This window comes from Heterocephalus glaber, unplaced genomic scaffold (assembly GCF_053883595.1).
Source record: "Heterocephalus glaber isolate CG9 unplaced genomic scaffold, H.glaber_assembly_v1.0 deba00001673, whole genome shotgun sequence".
In the NCBI taxonomy this organism is placed as follows: domain Eukaryota; kingdom Metazoa; phylum Chordata; class Mammalia; order Rodentia; family Bathyergidae; genus Heterocephalus; species Heterocephalus glaber.
Genome location: NW_028258410.1, coordinates 18,136,863 through 18,155,083, shown reverse-complemented (window position 1 = coordinate 18,155,083; position 18,221 = coordinate 18,136,863). Strand labels below are relative to the sequence as shown.

Genomic DNA, 18,221 nt, shown 5'->3' with positions numbered 1-18,221 from the left:
TCTGCTGTCTCAGCCTCAGAGGCATGGATCACTTTACAAGTCCGAGAAACCGAGCTCTCTGCTGCATGGATTGGAGGGAAGCTGCTTCCTTTCTGCTAAAATCGGACTACTAGAAATCCAAGTCCAGCTTCCAGCCTGACATATTAATCCCTCCAGCCTGCCCTTGGTCCCTCTCTTTGACTGAACTTCACTGCTTGTGCTGGGACATGTTTTGCCCTTCGATGTGATACTGCTGTTGCTGGGTCAGGTCCGAGCATTCCTGCCACGAGCCCGGCCACAGCTTACCACTTCTCTGAATTTTGGTTTTCTCCTCTGTAAAATGGAGATGATGGTTCTGATGATATAGCATGACCTTAAACTTAGTGGTGTAAAACAGCACCAGTTCCTTTTGTGGGCTGCAGCAGGGCATGGTGGGATAGCTGGTCCGAGCCCCATGGCTTTTGCTGGGGCCGGTGCCCAGCATGGCTCCTTTGCCCCCTTGTGTGGCCCCTGGCTGGGACAGATGGATGGCTGGTGTGGCTGGGGGCTAGCAGAGAGACCCTGGGCCATGCAACCTCCTCATGGCTGGCTTGGCTTCCTTGCCTTGTGGCTGTGTGGCATCCATGGGCGTGGGAGCTGCCAAGTCTCTTGGGTATGAAAACGGACAGTGTCACCTCTGTCATCTTTTATTACCAAAGCAATCACACAGTCCACCCAGAATCAAGAGGGAGGGAAGCAGATCTTACCTCTCCCTGGGAGGAGTGTCAGGAATTTGTGGAATCGTCTCTAGAGAGTTCTTGTGAGGATGGATGGACCAGGGCATGTGCTTTACATCCACTAGGACGGTTAAAATAAAAGTTTACAACCCACCGAGATACCGGGCATTGACAGGATGAAGAACAACTGAAACTCATGTGTTGGTGGTGGAATACAAAAAGGTAGAGCCACTTTGGAAAAGCTTGGCAGGATCTAACAGAGTTATGCTAACCTAAATCCCAACAATCTTAATCCTAGATCATTACCAAAGAAAAATGAAAATAAGTCCACATAGAGACTCCTACACAAACTTGTGTGGCAGCCTTGAATCTAAGACCCCAAACTGGAAGCCATTCAGATGTCCATCAGCAGTAGAATGAGCAAGTACATTGTTTATTCACATTATAGAGTACTACTTAGCCATGAAAAAGACCATCTGCAGCAATGTGGATGAATCTCACAAGCATGATATTGAGCAGAAGAAGTAAGACAGAAGAGTTTGTTCTTTCACTGGGTAGAAAGAACATGTATGCCTGAAATCCCAGGACTGGGAGGCTGAGGCTGGATGATCGTAAGTTCAAGCCCAGTAAGAGTGACTTAGAGACTTAGTGAGACCCTGTCTCGGGGGGAAAAAAAAAAAAAAAAAAAAAAAAAGAGCTGGGATATAGCTCAGTGCAGACTCTGGGTTCAATCCCCAATACCACCCCTTTCCCCCAAAAGAGTATATTTTGCATGATTCCATTACCCTGAAATCCAGAAAGGCAGTGCCAAGCTCTGGTGGTTGAAGTCGGGTAGTGCCCAGGTTTGAGAGGGAGGAAGTCATGGCCAGGAAGAGGCGGCGGGGGCGTGGGAGGAGGGCGACTCCAAGGTGATGGAATGTTCCCCACCTCGGTCTTGGTTGCCATGGCCCGGAGGGGACCTACGTAGGTAGCTCGTATGTCTACATCTGTAAGACATTCATCAAGCTGCACACTGAAGTCCTGGGCACTTCATGTCGCTGTACTCAGTTAAAAATCATTGCTGAGCACAGCGCCTGCAGTGTAGTCCGCGACTGCTGGGTGGTAGCTGGTGATGTCACTGTCGTCATTATGGAAGCACCAGAGGGCACGGCACGGATGCTACTGCAGTAACTGGGTTTGTAAGGCCCTGAGGCTCAGTGCCCCCTCTGGTTCGGGCAGGGTGTCCAGCCCCTCAGCCGCCTCCTGCCATGGAGCAGGCTCTTACTCCACTCACATAAATGGGCAAAGCGTCCCATTGGCCTGGGCCCAGCAGTTGCATTTGCCACTGGGGCGTTCTCCGGGGTTGCGTGCACTTGGCTGTCCTCCCTGGGGGCCCGCATCCTCCTGGACGGCCGTCTTTGCTCCACTGTAGTCTCGGCACCCAACCCTGACTTCCGGGCTCGGGGGAGGTGGAGGGTCAGCGGGGCAGAGGCCTAGGGAGCCCTGACTCTTCCTGGGCGCCCTTTGCTCGTCTCAGAGTGCAGCTCAGCGTACACTCGGGCGCCTGTCACATGGCGATGGAAGTGGGTTGGATGTGACCGGAGAAATGTGTCCTCCTCTGATTCACCTCTGAGAAAGTGCTGGGTGCTGTGGGCTCCGTGTTGGGGGCCACTGGTTAGCCGGAGGGGCAGCTGTCGCCCGCTCCACCTGTTTGTGGCTGTGCAGAACTCGGGCTCAGTGTGGCCAGCTCTTGAGGCTTTTCACAAAAACCCACAAATCTTGGCTTTTAGGGAGATGTCCTGCATTCGAGATCTTGGCATCTCATTTGGTTGTGCTTTTGGTTTTGTTTTAGCTGTGACCAAGCTGACAGCACTGGCCTGGGAGAACACGTCTGGTGTTGGGGGGCTGGAATCCTCTGTCTCCCACTGTCTAGCTCCATGCCCTGGGGTCTGCTCATCTGTTTCTCTGAGCCTCAGTTGGGGATAAACTAGTTCTCGCTTCGCAGCTCTGTTCCTGGCGTGCCCTCATGGAGTGCAGTCTGTTGGTTTTGTGCCCTTCTTGATGGGCCTGGCATTAAATGACCCTGAAGTTGCTTTATTGCTCCCAGCCCTCGGGGGGGACCCTAAACAAGATGTGGGGTCATCTTGGCTTGCCATCCCTCATGCTAAGTAGCTGCAGGAGCCTTCAGGCAGATGTACAGCATAGCTGCCTACAGTTCCAGCTGCTGGAGAAGCTGCATGCAGGTAGGGACTCCCTGCTCAGCCCCAGGCCCCTCTTCCTCACCTTCCCTGGATTCAGAAGAGAGTGGGGAGTCTCCTGGAGTCACCTCCCCACCTTCCCTTTGCTCAGCCCAGCCCATCCCCTTCGCCCTCACTCCCTGTTTCCTTAGAGTTAACAGAAGAAAAGACGTGTGTGTGTTCCGCTGCAGTCTGACCTTGCCTCAGAGGTAATTATCCACTCTCTGTCACATCATGCAGTTGTCTCCAGACTTTAGCCTCCTTGAGGATGGGCTTCTCTAGAAAGTCAGCCTTGGGGAAGAAAGGGAGGATCCCAAGGGCTTTTCCTTGTCCCTGGTAACAAGTGCAGGGCCCTCCAGGTGCCAGTCAGGGCAGGGGCAGGAGCTGGGGCAGGGACAGGACACTAGGGAGGGGCGGGACCTGGGAAGCGAGCTCGGGTCCATCTGGAGTAGCTGCCCACTACAGTGCTTGCTGAAGCTCAGCCCTGGCCCTGCGAACATTGCTAGGAAGGTGTAAATCTAGACCTGATTGCTGCAAAGTTTCAAAAGCGACATTTCTGTATTTTACTTTGGAATAGTTTCAGATTTACAGAAAAATGGCAAAGATTGCTCAGAGTTTCCAGATAACCCTGCATTTACCATCTCACCAGCAGCATCAGCAGTTGGTTGACCAGCTGCAGACATTACCTGTGGGCGAGGGGCGAAGTGTGCTCACTTTATGCTTCGGGTTGTAATCTAGCCTTTGCCATTTGTGTTCCTGCTCAGATTGACCCAGCTCTGGCTGCTTTGCTCTTTCAGGTTGGGGCCTGGGTCCCTTTTTGGTCTTTTTTGAGACAGGGTCTCACTATGCAGTTAAGGTTGGCCTTGGACTCATTTTGTAGCCCAAGCTGGCCTCGAAGTCCCAGCGATCCTCCTGCCTCAACCTCCTGAGTGCTGGGATTACAGGCCTGTGCCATGATGCCCAGCTTCTGAGTAGTCCCTTTGATATGCCGCCTGCCTTTCTTTCTCTTTTTAGCACTGCCTCACTTGCAGGTGTTACGAGGTGCTCTGGACTCCTCATGTAATCCCCTGGCCCAGCACTAGCACCAGCCATTTCTCCTAGGAGCCCCACTGGAATTTTAAAGTTGGAAATAAAGTTAAAATACCAGAACCTTTGTGAGCCAGTTGGGTGCATGTGTGGGAACTGATGACTCTGTGACACCCTCACAGCAGTCCCCTGGGAGAAGCGCTACCATGCATCCCTTGTTACAGATGGGGAGACTGAGGCACAGAGCAGCTCAGGCCTGGCCCGGCTCCTCCTGGTGAAGAAGGGCCAGGCTAGAGATCAAGGCCAGGCAGCCTGATGGCCGATACCACCAGGGAGGAGGGGTGTGGAGAGAGACTGGCAGGGCAGTGGGGCGAGAGTCCCCAGCGACCTAGTGACAGGGCTCTAAAAGACCGGGGCAAGGGAGAGGCCATCCTGAGCAGTGGTAGGAGCACATTTCCATAGAAGGTCTCATGCACTTAGGCGGAAAGAGGAAAAACAGGTACAGTTTTCAAAATATTGTTTAAATTAGAATTTTATACCAAGCCGTCACCCTGTTAGTTACCTGTCGATGCATAGCACATTATCCCAAAGAGTGGCCCTTTTTGGATGCAGCAGTCTGTATGAGGTAGCCATTTCTGGGGTCAGAAACTTGCCCAGTGGTTTGGCCAGGGCTATGTCATCACATGGAGACTGGGCAGGATCCACTGCAGGCCAAATCAGGTTGTGGCCGGACCCAGCCCCTCACAGGCTGGCGTCTGGAGGCTGCCTCAGTGCCTAGCCATGTGCCCTGCAACCTGGCGCCTTGCTCTAGCAGAGCACGAAATGAGGGCAGTGTGAGGGAGAGGACACACAGCCGAGCCGATGAGAGGATGTGCCAGCAGGCTAAGGGAGACAGTCTTGCCCGGGATTTAGCTCATTGGTTCCACTGCCTGCCTTGAAAGTGGAAGGTCCCGAGTTCGATCCCCCGTACCAAAAAAAAAAGGTTTGTGGGAGACAATCTTCTGGAACCTAGTCTTGAGAGTGACATTTTGTCTCCTTGGCTGTTGCCCTTACTGAGAAGGAAGTCATGAGGTCCCACTGTGCTGTAGAAGGGACTCATACAGCATGGGTACCTGGAGGCAGGCATCACTGGGGACGAGAAGCGCAAACCAGCTATACCCATCTCGGCACTTCAAGGAACATTTCATCTTTACAGCATCCCAAAGGAGGAAAGACTGTGATGTCACTGTCCAGATAAGGAAGAGGGCTCAGAGAGAGACTGAGATTGTCTAGGGTCACGCAGCTCCCAGTGGGCAGAGCTAAATTCAGACTTCAGCCTGAATCCAGAGTTCAGCTCCGGATGTGTAGAGCTTTCAGTGATACTTTTCAATGTACAAACAGCCCGCGGGGGCGCTTGTGCCATAGGTTTGCCACCACTGCCCTAGGGGGTTTGGATGCTGCCTTGAACTTGGGAGCCCTGTGGAATCTCTCCCTCTCTCCATCCCTCCCCTTTCAGGACAGAAGGCTTGGTCCTAAGGCTTTGAAGGAAAATGGAGGTGTCAGTGTCTAACTTCACTCATGAAAGGATGTGGCTTCTCAAAGCTCACCATCCCATTTCCAGTACTTCCAAGAAGAAGTTGAAGTTAAATGAGATGGTACAAGGAAGCGCTTAGCATGGAGCCTGTGTGCTGGGAGCACTTTGGCCCATGTGGGCTCCATGAACGTTGGTGATAATTATCCCCCCGTTAATGTTAATTCCAGTGCATTGAAAACAGGACTTACACCCTGACTTTGGTTTAGAGAAAAGATTTTGGTTCTTCCATTTGCTCCAGATCAGTGGATTAGAAAATGAAGATATTTAGTTTGGGAGTTTGTGTTGCTGGCTGTTTGTGGGGGGAAGATGAATTTGCCAATTCAGTAAATAATAATTGGGTGGGTCTGGGTCCCGGGAGGTGACGTTGGTCCCCACCTGGGCTCTGGTTGTTCCTGGACCTGACCTTGGGCAGGGTGCTGTGTGACATCCTGGTCTCCAACGGGGTCCGCACAGACTCCAGCCACCTCTCAGGCAGGTGAAGGACACGGTGCCAGGGCAGAGAGGCTCACGAGCACTTTATTTTCCAGATCAGGAGCGACACTTCACAGATCTTAGAGGAGAGCATCCCACTCCTTAAGGCCCAAGGGACAGAAGTGCGGGGCATCTATGGCAAAGTGGACCGGCTTGGGGTGCACGCAGGAAAACATGGTTTCCCCACGAGACAGCAGGCTCGGTCAGGCCTTTGCCCTCTCTTCCGAGACACTGATGTGTCCTTGAGTGTTGGCGCTGGGCCCAGTGGAGAGTCCGGGTGAGTGGAGGGCTACCCTCACTTGGTGTTTTTTTTTAAATGACAAAGCTACTCCATCTAAAAATCTGAATTTGAAGCTTCTTTTGAAAATTCAAAGATTGATAACCTCAGGTCCACATTTCTTTAAGTACTTTAATCTGGTCATTTGTCAAAGCATAAATATATCAAGCGGACACATCGCAGGTGTACAGTTCAGTGAATGTTCACATCAACACCATGTAAAGATGACGTGGATTAGCTTTCTGTCACTGGGATGAAATACCTAATATATACAACTTGCAGGAAGGAAGTTTATTTTGGCTCCTGGTTTTAGAGGATCCAGCTGAGTCCAAGGCAGAAACATCATGGTGGAAGGGCATGGTGGAGGAATGCTCTTCACTTCAGGGCAGTGGAGGCACAGGGAGAGAACAGGAAGAGAGCCAGAGAGGAAGGGCTTGGGGACAAGATCTACCCTTCAAAGGCACACTCCCCAATAGGCCCCACCTCCTAAGAGCATACTCAGCCATGAACTTGTCAGTGGGTTAAGCCATTGACGACCCAGTCATCACTCGAGGCCTCGCCTCTGAACATTGCTGCAACACATGACACTTTGGGGAACGCGTCATATTTCAACCCTAACACGACCCGGACGGGGAAGCAACATTTGCAGGCTGTAGGCTGCATCCCTGCAGTGTGCGTGCGAGAGCAGATAGAGCCAGAAGTAGCTGCCCCTCGGAAGGTACAGAGCTCTTCAGCGTACCCCAGCCCCACCGAGCCCTGCTGCCCGTCTGCTGACTTACTCATCTTGCATTTGCCTGGACACCAGGTTAAGGTACACAGTATCTCATTTCCCTGTCTCTCAGAGCAGGAGCATCAGCTCTGAGCAGTAAGCCCCTCCCTGGGGCCATAGAACACACTGTGAGAAGCTGGGGCTCTGCGTGCATTCTGCAGAGCTGAACCTCTTTGTGGACCTGGGGCCATGGCCTGGACCAGAAGGCCTGGGGTCTTGCAGTTGTAGTGGTCCCCTGGCCAGAGGGGACATGGGCCACTCCGAGCTGCAGAGGGAGTGAGCGTGGCACTCAGTATTGACTTAGCAGAGAATTAACATTCTTGTCAGCAGAGAATGGAGCAGGAATATAATTAAAACTTTGCCCTTGAAATAGCTGATTCATTTGAATTTTATTCCACACGTTTGAAAGAGGAATGAAAATGTGAAGATCCGAAGCACTGGTTCCTGCCTTGCCTGGGTTGGGCCAGCTGGAGTCCGATTCTTTTCTTAGCCTTCGGTCCACTCCATTTATTTGGGGCCTACTATGCATCACCAAGGATGAGAAGTGAGAAGGACAGGCTGTGGTCCCACCAAAAGACACCCTCAGCAAGCATTGCTGTGTTGCTTTCCTGTTGCCGCTGTAACAAATTGCCAAAAACTTCATGGCTTCCAACAGCCTGCAGTTATTATCTTAACAGCCCCAGAGACCGGAAGCCCAGAACTCGCCTTGGAGCTGAGGGCAAGGTGCTGCAGGGTGGTCCTGCAGGCTCTAGGAAAGAACCTCTAGGACCTCTCCTGTTTCAGCTCCTAGCGGCCACTTCCTCTGTCTTAAAAGCCCACAGCGTCACTGCCTCAGCTTCTTCTCCTCTGAGCCCTCACCTGCCTCCCTCGTGCAAGGACCCTTGACTAGGGCTCGGGACCCACCTGGGCAATGCAGGGCATTCTGCCAGGCCAAGGCCCTCAGCTCGTCACATTCATGATAGAGCCATAATTTGCATCTCCCTGGCGGGCAGCTCAACCCCCATTGGGAGGCGTGGGACAGTCACACATGCGCCACCAGTGGCTCAAGCTCATCCCAGCTCAGAGTCCCGTCTTCCCAGGGAGGTAGGGTGCCTACTCGAGCTGGGGTCTCGGACGTGAGCATCTTTGGGCCCATCGTTCTGCCCACCACAGTTACCAAGATGGACGAGGCTGGGCGGGTGCAGGGAAGTGAGGCCGGGAGTGGCTCTAGGTCCCTAGGTCGGGGGCAGCTGTGTGGGCTGGGCTGGGGTAGAAAGGATGCCAGGACACCGGCGGAATCCTGGGAGGCCTGATGATGGAGCCAGGGTGGATGTGACCTAGTGGGGCTGGACAAACTGGCGCAGGAGCCAGGGCAGGTTCCTCGGAACTTTATCCCCAGGAGGCCAAGGAAGGGACAGCGGCCGAGTGGTGAGGCGTGCGTGTGCTCGGTGGGCCTCCGCCTCAGCCCTGTTGATACTTCAGGCTGGGAAACCCTTCAGGATGGGACAGGTGTTGTCTGAAGTCCACCCCGCAGGGCAGATCTTGGGGCTGCCTCTTCCGGGTGCGTGAGCCTTCACTTCCTGTGTGAGATCCAGGTCTTCACTCCACCCCCTGACCACATTCAACACCTATTGAACTCTGGGCTACCCTGAGACAGGTGCCAGGCAGAGCTGAGGTGGGGCTCCTTGTCTCCTGCTGTCACCCTGGAGGCTGGGTGTGACAGCTGACTGGGAACAAGCAAGGGGCTGAGTCGAGCAAGGGCAGATAGGGCTGTGGGGCACAAGCTTTCTGCCAAGCCTGGAATATGGAGCAGTGAGCCTGGGGAGGGAATGGCTGGTGCAAAGGCCCTGAGGCCTTCCTGTTCCAGGTCAGGGATGAGTGCAGGCTGATGGCACAGGGCCAGGGGTCACAACACTTGGACCCTGCTTCAAGAATGGCAGGGTCCTTAAAGGGGTTGTAGCTGCTGTAGTCTTTCCCCATGAGGAAGTCCAGATGGATTACAGCAGTCCCCCCTTATCCCTGGCTTAAGCTCCCATGGTTTTGGTTACCTGTGGTCAACCTTGGTCTAGAAACATTAAGTGGAAAATTCTAGAAATAACCAATTCATAAGTTTTACATTTTATGCGTGAGATCCCATGCTGTCCTGCCCAGGATGTGAATCATCTCTTCCTACAGCCCTCCTTCCCAGAAGTTACTTCCAAGCCATTTCGGGTATCACTGTTGCAGGATCTCAGGGCTTGTGTTCAAGGACAAGAAAAGGAAGAGAAAGAGCATGATCATACTCACATAGCTTTTATTACAGTATATTGTTAGAATTAGTCTATTTAATTATCTTGTTGCTAATTTCTTATTGTTCCTAAATTATAAATTTAACTTTACTATAAGTTAGTATAGGGAGAAATAGGTATCTGTAAGGCTCAGTGGTACTCCCAGCCTCAGGCATCCCTTGGGGACCTTGGAAAGTGTCCCCTGTAGAGAAGGGGCACCACTGTGTCCTTAGAGTGTTTGTTAGAGTTTAGGTGGAGAACATTCCCCAAAGACTGTATGCTCAGAACTGGGGTTTTGGGGAGGTGGCTGGATGTGGGGCCCACACGGCTGGCCTGCAGTTGGAGTGGGGCCTGGTGGGAAGAGGCAGGTCACAGGGGGGGTGTCCTTTCCTGCTCCCCACTTCTCTCCGCTTCCTGGCCACCATGATGTGAGCAGCCCTCCTCGCTGTGCCCCTCTGCCATGCTGATTCTGCCCTGCAGCTGCTGGCCGTGGACTGATCACATGAACCAGAATGAACCTCTCCTCCGCTAGGTGGTGGGGGTTGGGTATTGTGTCCCAGTGACAAGGGAAGTGACAGTGTCTCATTCAGAGGCCTGGGTGTATCTCAAGGTTGTACAACCATCACCACACTCCCATTCCAGATTATTTTTCCAAAAGAGACTCCGTGTCCAGTAGCATTCCCCAGCCCCTTGTCTTTCTGTGCCTGTGACTTCTGCCCAGTCCAGTGTTTCACAATAATGGAAGTGTGTCGTGAGTGTTCTTCTATATCTGCCGCCATTCACTGAGCTCTCATGATGGCCGAGGAGGTCCTCGCACGTTATAGCCCCGTCAGGACGCCCGTTCCCTTGATGGCTAGACACCACTCTGTCCCTTGGATGGGCCACGTTCTGTTTGTCTGTTCCCCGGCTGATTTGCATTTGGGTAGCTTCCGCTTTGGGGCTGTTGGGAATAATGCTTCCTTGAGTGTTCCCGGTGTTCATGCAGTCGTGTGCTTTCATTTGCCGGAGGTCAGGACCTACGGGTAGATTTGCTGGGTCTATGGTTGCTCTTTTTAGGGACTTCTAAATTGTTCTCAAACAATTGGCTTCTGCATTTTATTTCATTTTGGTACCGGGGATTGAACTCCGGTCCTTGTGCTTGCAAGGCAAGCGGCAGAACCACTGAGCTAAATTCCCGGCCCTGGCTTCTGCATTTTAGATGTCTAGGAAAAATTGACATCAGCTTTAGATGAAGCTGGCGAGTGTGAATGCTAAGGGCCAGGGTTAGAAGCCCAACTCTGAGCCTCCCCACTCCTCTCTGGAAAAGCTGAGCTGTAACTGTCCTCTTCCATGGGGTGTGAGTCTGTGGAATGCCACAGTCCCCACTCCGCCCTGGACTCTGTCTGACTTTGAGACTCAGTGGCGCTTACCCTAATTAAACACCCTGGTGCTATTGAAATTCTACAGAATTCTCTGTAATTGGGTTGCTATTAAAAGCAAGGGGGAAAAAAAAAGCAGGGGGTGCTGGGTGCAGTGGCACGTGCCTGTAATCCTACCTACTTGGGAGGCTGAGGCAGGAGGGTTTCAAGTTGGAGCTTAGCTTGTGCATTTAGCGAGATCTTATCTCAAAATTTAAAGAAAATCGGGGCCAGGGATTTAGCTCAGTGGTTCCTGCGCCTGCCATGCAAGTGCAATGTCCCAAGTTCAATCTCTGGTACCAAAAACAAACAAACAAAAAATTTTTTAAAGGCCTGAGGATACAGCTCGGTGTAAAGGCCCTGGGTTCAGTTCCCAGTAGCATGCATGCATGCATGAATGAATGAATGAAGGGAATGAATGCAGGAGGGCCCTGAAGTTGTCCAAGAGAGGTCATAAATTTTTTTTGGTACTGGGGATCGAACATGGGACCTTGTGATTTTGAGGCAGGCAGCAGAACCACTGAGCTAAATCCCCAGCCCAAGAGGTCATAGATTTTTTTTTTTCTTTTTTTGGTGCCAGGGATCAAACTCTGATCCTTGTGCTTGCGAAGCAGGCAGCAGAACCACTGAGCTAAATCCCTGGCCCTTGATCATAGATTTTAAGGCAAATGAGAGGTTTGTATTTTCCTGTAGCTAAAGTGTGTGACGTCACAACCGGAAAACGTAGGAACCCATTGAGAACCTAATGTACCGGGACAGGTGAATTCCAGAGCCAGCTGGGTCTGGCTCTTTGGTGACTCGCTACTTCAGTTTCCTCCTCTGTCAGCTAGGAATGTCTCACCTGTCTCTCAAAGTCTCGAGGGTGGCGGGAGTGAGGTCGGCACCTGCTCGCCTTGGGAGCCCTGTGAGGACAGATGCTTGTCTTGGTGGCTGCAGTCCTCGCCGCTGGGCCAAGAGAGGTGGCATCTATCCAGGGTGACGTCCCCGCCCTGTTATGCCCACCTCGGCCCTGAGGTGGCTACTGTTTCAGTGGCTCCCACAGGGCCAAAGCCCACCCTGCCCTCCGGATCAGTGCTCACCAGGGTGGCCCTTGACCAGTGTCACTTCCTGTGTGCCTCTGCCAGCCACAGACTGTCCCGGTTTCCCAGCAAGACCTCAGGGCAACTCACGGCCTCCTTGGGAGCAACTGAGAGAGAAGTGACTTGGCCTCGGTCACACAGCAGGAAGTGGGAGAACTGGCCGCATTCTGTGCCCCCCCCGGTGCTGAACGTCGGACCCTTTTCTGGGCAGGGTCTTTGCCGAAAGTGTTCACTTTGCTCAGTACTTGTAAATACAGTTTTACCAACAGGCTGCCCTCCTTTCCTTCCCACCTGCTGACTGATCAGTAGCACATTTCACTGAGCAGAAGGATGCGTGGAAGTTACCCGGCTCCCGGCTCCCGGCTCCAGCCCTCTGGGCGGTGGAGATCCATGGTCCCCGTCCGTCTGTGTGGATGGTGAGTGCATCGCTGGCTTCCTGCAGCCCTGAGGGCTCAGGGCTCGTCCTCCCTGTGGTGGCTTGGCTGGGCTGCCCAGCTCGGCACGGGCTGCAGACGTTCACGCTCCTCTGCCAGCAGCTCACTCCAGACCAGCGTTAGTGTAGCAAGCGGAAAATTGGAAGCGGCTCTGGGACAGGATGGGAGGGGGCTTTCTTCTGTGTTTATGGCTAGATGGGAGGCCCTGAGCCTCCAGCTCCAGGGCAGGGACAGATGCAGCTCCCCAGCTGCATCCCTGTGACCCACCCACTGCATGTACATGCATGTGTACGCGTGCACACCCCCCCCCCCCCGTGGCTGATCCACCCTTTTACCCTGCTGCAGCCAGAACCAGAACCTCAGGGCCACCGAAGCACCACAGATGCCACCTCCTTGGGTCTGTCCAGTCTCTGTGAGGCCGAATCACTCACTCACCCTTCGTTCATGAGCACGCTTGTGCACACAGCGCGGCCCGAGCAGGCAGTGCGGGGCCGGGGCACAGGGTGGGGAGGGGGTCCCTTAGAACCTGTGTGCTGGAAGGGACGGGGATCGCAGAGGAGATCAGGGAATCGGGGTGACTTCGTGTCTGCTCAGGTAGCCGAGTGAGGCCAGGTGTAGTGGGACCTCTGAGGGGGACACAGCTGATTGCTGGAACAAGGGGAGGCCCAGAGTGGTGCGGCCTTGTCTGAGACGGCTCTGTAGCTGCCGTGTGTGGTGGCCTTGCTGCCCACGTACACAGACACACACGGAGGACCCAGCACAGAGGAAGGTCTGAAAGGCACACTGGAGGTCACAAATGGCTGTTTTTAATTTTCCTGGGCTTGCACCATGCTCTTTCAAGTGTGGATTTATAGTTAGTGTTGATAAAAACCAGAAACTTCATAAAATTGGACTGTCCTTTTCTTTCTTTTTAAAATGATGGTGGCTGACATTTAATGGGCTCTTAAGTATGTGCTAAGCACTTCATTTATTTAACAAGATTGGTGTTACTGTTCCCATTTTATAGATGAGAAAACAGACTGACAGAGGTCAGAGGACTCACGAGGAGGTGTACAGCTAGGGAGTGGCAGGCAGAACCTGGATTCTAATCCAGACAGTCTGGACTCTGAGCACTTTTATCTCGGGTTGGAAGCTCTTCCCTTGAGGCCTGGAACTGGGTGGCCACTGTGGAACGGACCCAGCATTCCAGTTCCCCTCTCATCCCTCTCTGCTCCCTGCCTGGCTCCCAGAAGCTTCTGAGTTCCAATCTATATCAGCTATTAAAGTGAGCTTTCAGGCAATTTCTAAAAGATCCATCTTCAATTAAAAAGGGCTTCACAATCTGACAGATGTGCCGCAGATCTCCTCTCTGCCACTTCCTGGCTGTGTGCCTGTGAGGAGGTGACACTGCCTCTCTGAGCCTCCATTGTCCCCTGCACATAGAGGCGAAAAGTAGTGTCACTGTGGGAGGTGGGAGCTGGCATTGTTGCTTTCAGTTTCTGAAGGTGTCCCTCTGGCACAGCGGGCCTGGGGAGCCCATGGGTCTGTTCGGAGGGAGGCTGTTGGTAGTGTTTAAGGGCCTAGCGTCCCTTCCGGCAGGCAGATGTAGAGTCATGGCTCTTCTCCCTCTCCCACCAGGCCTTCATCAAGATGGTCGGGTGCCACGCTGCCTTCCTGGAAGCCCACGTGCCGCAGGCCAAGCGGGACTGTGGGGCCTTCCCTCAGGCCCTGTGCAGGTGGCTGGGCTCCCAGGTGCTGTCCTCCTGCAGGAATGTGAGTATCCGCCCCGTGGATGAGGAGGCCTCTCCCTCCTCCTCCAGAGACCCTGGAGTGGGGAGAGGGCTCAGGAAACGGAGTTCAAAGTGCACATTCCCGTCTTCAGACAGGAAGTGGTCAGGAGTACAGCCTCACCCTCCCTGTGGCTGCAGTCTCCTCACGGCCTGCACGTCAGGCTTCATTGCTGCGACTCCTCATGAACTCATCCCCCTCTTCTTGAGCACCTACTATTTACCAGGTAGCAGGCTCCATGCGTTGTTACCATGGTGAGCAGAAGCAACCCTACTCTATTTGATGGTGCTGGGGGCCACATCAGGATTCAGGCCATGGCCTCCTTCCCCGGGCACCAGCCAGCCTCGAGCTGAGCCGAAGAGCAGAGGAAGGCCGGAAGCCCGTCCTCCCACATACCTGCTTTGTCCAGGGCCTCCTCCCCATGGCCCCACAAGGAAAGGAAGAACACTGTGTCCTTTTTTCTTATGTCAAAACTGAGGCCAGATAAATCCTGCAACTGAGACTTTCCTTGTTCTTTCATTTTTTTGAGGCAGTCTCATTGTCTAGCTCAGGCTGGCCTTGAACTTGTGATCCTCTTGCCTCAGCTTCCTGAGTGCTTTAAGGGCTGGACAGTAGCCAGCCAGCCAGCCAGTGGGGCTGGACCTCAGGGTCCAGGAACTCCTACTGACCCCTCAGAGCCCAAGTGAATGCCACCTCCAGTAGGTGCCTCCTGGGATGGCCCCTCTCCAGACAAACTTGAGTTACGGTGACCACTCTTGGGGGACCAGGACCCCAGCATCTCCCCATTGGTGGCTTTCAAGGTGCACAATGGGGAGAAAGGACAGAGGACCTTGGCAAAGCCTGGGCCCTCAGCAGTTGTGCCAGCAGTGGGTGCTGTGAGGCCCTGGTCCCCACACTTACATCCCCCCTCAGACCTGCAGCCGTTCCCACCAGGCTGTGTCCACTTCCTGGCTCAGAGGTGGACACTGAGACTCTGTGGGCGGCCAGTGCTGGGTGAGCCCCAGGCCTGTGGGACCCTCCTCTCCACTAGACTCCGGTGTGCACTGTGCTCCAAGGAGCCCCTGACCTACCTGTGGGGACTTGTTCCAGGAAACTTGTTCCACCCGGGGTGATGAGTCACCCTCAGCCCGGGTGTTGATCTTGGCCCTACTGGGGCTCGTCTGGGGAGGTGGTACAGGTGAGTGCACACAGCGTGTGTAGGCCTCAGCGTTTCCAGTGCTCTTCCTGCACCAGGCCTCAAGCCAGAGGGCCCTTCTAGAATGATCCTTATGGCCCCTGCTAGGCCAACTCTGTAGGCACTGCATACCCGCCTGACAAAGTAGGTCTGTTCACTGTTTCTATCTCAAAGATGAGGAAACCGAGGCACCAAGGGATCGAGTTACTTCCCTCTCAGTGCATGAGGGAGTCGGGATTTGAACCTGTGACTTCTAGTATGGATGCCTTGTTTCCTGCTGGGCCAGTGTGTGACCAGTCTAACCAGTGGGCCTGCTGCTGGGGAGGTGAGGGTCCATGTGGACCCCCTGGAGGTTCTGTTTCTTTCACCCAGATTCCCCTGGAGCCAGGGTTTCATGCAGCCTCCAGCTGGTCCCCAGTGCCTGCTCTGGTGGACGTGTCCTCCTGGCAAGGCCACCGTCCTCTGCCCCTCTGCTGCTGGATGCCCCGCTAGACTCAGAGAGCTTTACTTTTGCCCCTCCCTAACCCCTCCCCCAGGTTGTTCCAGGTGGATCAGTGCGGCTCCAGGCTCTAGAGGCCATTCAGGGAGACTGGCCTCCCTTCCCAGCTGCCCACCTCCATCTCCCTGCCCTGAGGGTTCCTTGCAGTGGGGAGGCCCCATGGGCACAAGGGGGTCCTCTCTGGGGGTGTGACTCCCCTGGAGTCTGGTGCCTGGGAGGGAGGAGGCCCCTCCCCATGCCCCTTCCTGGCTGGGAGGGAGGGGTCCGAGAGCCCAGGAGTAGAGGCTTCGGCCTCCCCACAGAGAGCTGTGGCAGGGCCTTTGGGGTGTGTTTCCCACCCTGCCTGTCTTGCTGTACCTGGGACGGAGCCGGGGGGTGGGGGGGTGGGGGGGGGACAGCTGGGCCTCGTTTCTCCTAAGCCCAGCCTTTCTCACAGGTGGCCACCTCTTCCCCCTTCCCTCTGCTCTTCACTTTGCAGCTGAAGAAGGCTGGGCAGGCAGTCTGGGTCTCTCCACACACCAGGCCGGTGTGACACCAGCGGTCCCTTCCCCTGGCCGTGTGACTGGAGACTGGAAGTGGACTGTGTCTGTGGTCTGGGCTAGCACCAAGGGCTGCTCTGGTAGAGGTGGCCCAGGCACACCGGTGTGCCACCTCAGAGGGAGCTCCTGGTCTGAGCCCAGGCCTTTGCCCACTGAGAGAGACATGTTCAGCCCACAGGCCGAGCCAGCCTGACATCTCGGGCATAGGGCCCAGGTGCCACGCGGCTCCCGTTGCCACTCTCCAGCGGACACTCTTTCCCAGTGCACACATCTGCATGCCTGTGCTGTGCTGTGTGGAAGGTGTGCTTTGGATTATACTTTGGCAATGATTCTTACAGTGTCGCAAGTGCTTAACTAAGAGTGGCACCTCTCTTTCACTGCCACCAGTCCCCATCTGTGAGACTTCTGACTGGGCTGCTCACTTCGTCTTCAACCTCAGAGAGTTTTACTGCCAGGTAGCACAGAGGGCAAGATCCCAAGGGGCCTTTGGATTTGAGATATCGAGAGCCTGTGCTAGAGGAGTGGGGACATAAAGAGGAAGGCTCTCAGAAGAGTTTGCCTGGGGTCGGAAGCTTCTGGCCTTGGGGCCTGTGACTGAGCAGCAGGAGGCCTGACACGACACCGGGGCCCGGGTCAGGATGGGGAGGGCCAGGTTGTGCCAGGCCCGAGGCCTTGCAGAGGAGTGAACGCTGCAAAGGGCACTGGGGAGCCGGGGAAAGGGCTGTGGCAGGAGGGTGACTGGGTCACATTTGCTCAGTGTGGTGCCTCACTGGGCTTGGCTGGCATTTGAGGTTGGTGCCATCTTGTCGAGTCTTGAACTGGGGCCCTGAGCAGGGCACAAGGTGTCCTCCAAGCCGAAGGTTCAGCCGTTAGGAGTCTTCTCCCTGGCTAACGCCCCCTACTGGAACCTGAGTTCCTGGGGATCCTCAGGGCCCCTCAGGGTCTCTGGGCCAGTCAGAGGGGAGAAGAGGCGCCCAGTGAGGGCTCTGGGCCCCTGGAAAATGCTCACCCCAGACCCACCTAAGGAGGGGCTGCAGCTCAGGGCCTGCCCAAGGGTCCTGTCTGGAGAGGTTTCTGGCCCATGCGGAAGGGAAGTTCGAGCTTCTGCCAGCCAGGTGGCCTCGGGCCTCGGAACTGCCTGGGAGGCCGCAGCAGGTGCCCTTGACCCAGGCCCGGTCCCAGCCCACAGTCTGGCCTTGACCCTTGTGCTCGTGCCCAGAGGCGTAGGGCAGCCGCGCTAATTTTTCATAAACCACTGTTTGTTTTCTGCAGAGCCAAAACATCTTGTTCACGAGGTGTCATTTTGATTAATTTTTCCAACAGAGAGGAATGTGGTGCTTTCCAACGAAGGCTGTTTGGCTAACAGCAGGGCCAATGGGGCAACTGTGCGGTCTCCTTCAAGGAGGAAGGAACTGGGGGTCTGGCCTGGACTTGGGCCTGCTCAGCCACCTGTGGGTCCCCAGCTCTGGCAGCGCCGGTTGAGGCCACGGTGACTCAGGCCTGCTCAAAGGGGGAGGGAGGCTTTGCCCACAGCAGAATGGGGCCCTGGGCTCAAACCCGCAGATGCTCACGGCCACCTGGTGACAGGAGTCAGGTCTGCCAGAGTGAGACACGGAGTGGCAGGGACGCTGGTGAACTGCATGCAGAGCCTGTGTCTTGATACTAGAAATGAGGGCCACATGTGGCTAGATTTCCCTGTCTGGGGAGAAAGCTTGACGTACCTACAGTTTTATGTGAATCTTCCATATCTCAAAGTCAGCCACTAATCTTTCTAAATGTTAAATGTCGTGGAGAACAGCTTGTCAGGCCCATGGGCAGTACCCGCTGTGCTCCCCAGCTCTGTACTTCAGGCGGATGACCTCTCTATCTCAGGTTCATTCTTTTGGAGGCCCTAAGACAAGGGGGTGCAGAGGGGTACCTTCTCTACTTCTCTGTATCTATCCAACAAGAGCTCTTTGGCTCTTAGTAGCAGCCTAATAGCCAAAGGTTTTACTGATCAGTTACTGTATAGGAAGGGGTTTGGGTACCTGATCTCAACTCCCTGTAACAGTTCTAGGGG

General features: G+C 54.5%; 1 protein-coding gene across 9 annotated transcripts in view; it reads left to right on the top strand.

Moving 5' to 3' along the window:
• Bcas4 (breast carcinoma amplified sequence 4) overlaps window positions 1-18,221 on the top strand; it is an 83,170-nt gene that overhangs the window by 19,664 nt on the left and 45,285 nt on the right. For 4 of the 9 annotated variants that reach the window (XM_087197711.1, XM_087197710.1, XM_087197709.1 and 1 more), the window contains exon 3: window positions 13,801-13,935. The exons of 3 other annotated variants lie outside the window; for them this stretch is intronic. In XM_087197711.1, coding sequence (XP_087053837.1) covers window positions 13,801-13,935 — 135 coding nt within the window. Of the gene's footprint in view, window positions 1-6,037; window positions 6,259-12,006; window positions 12,161-13,800; window positions 13,936-14,044; window positions 15,985-18,221 lie in introns of those variants that run through there. 2 more of the 9 variants (XM_087197707.1, XM_087197706.1) reach the window with 2 other exon arrangements.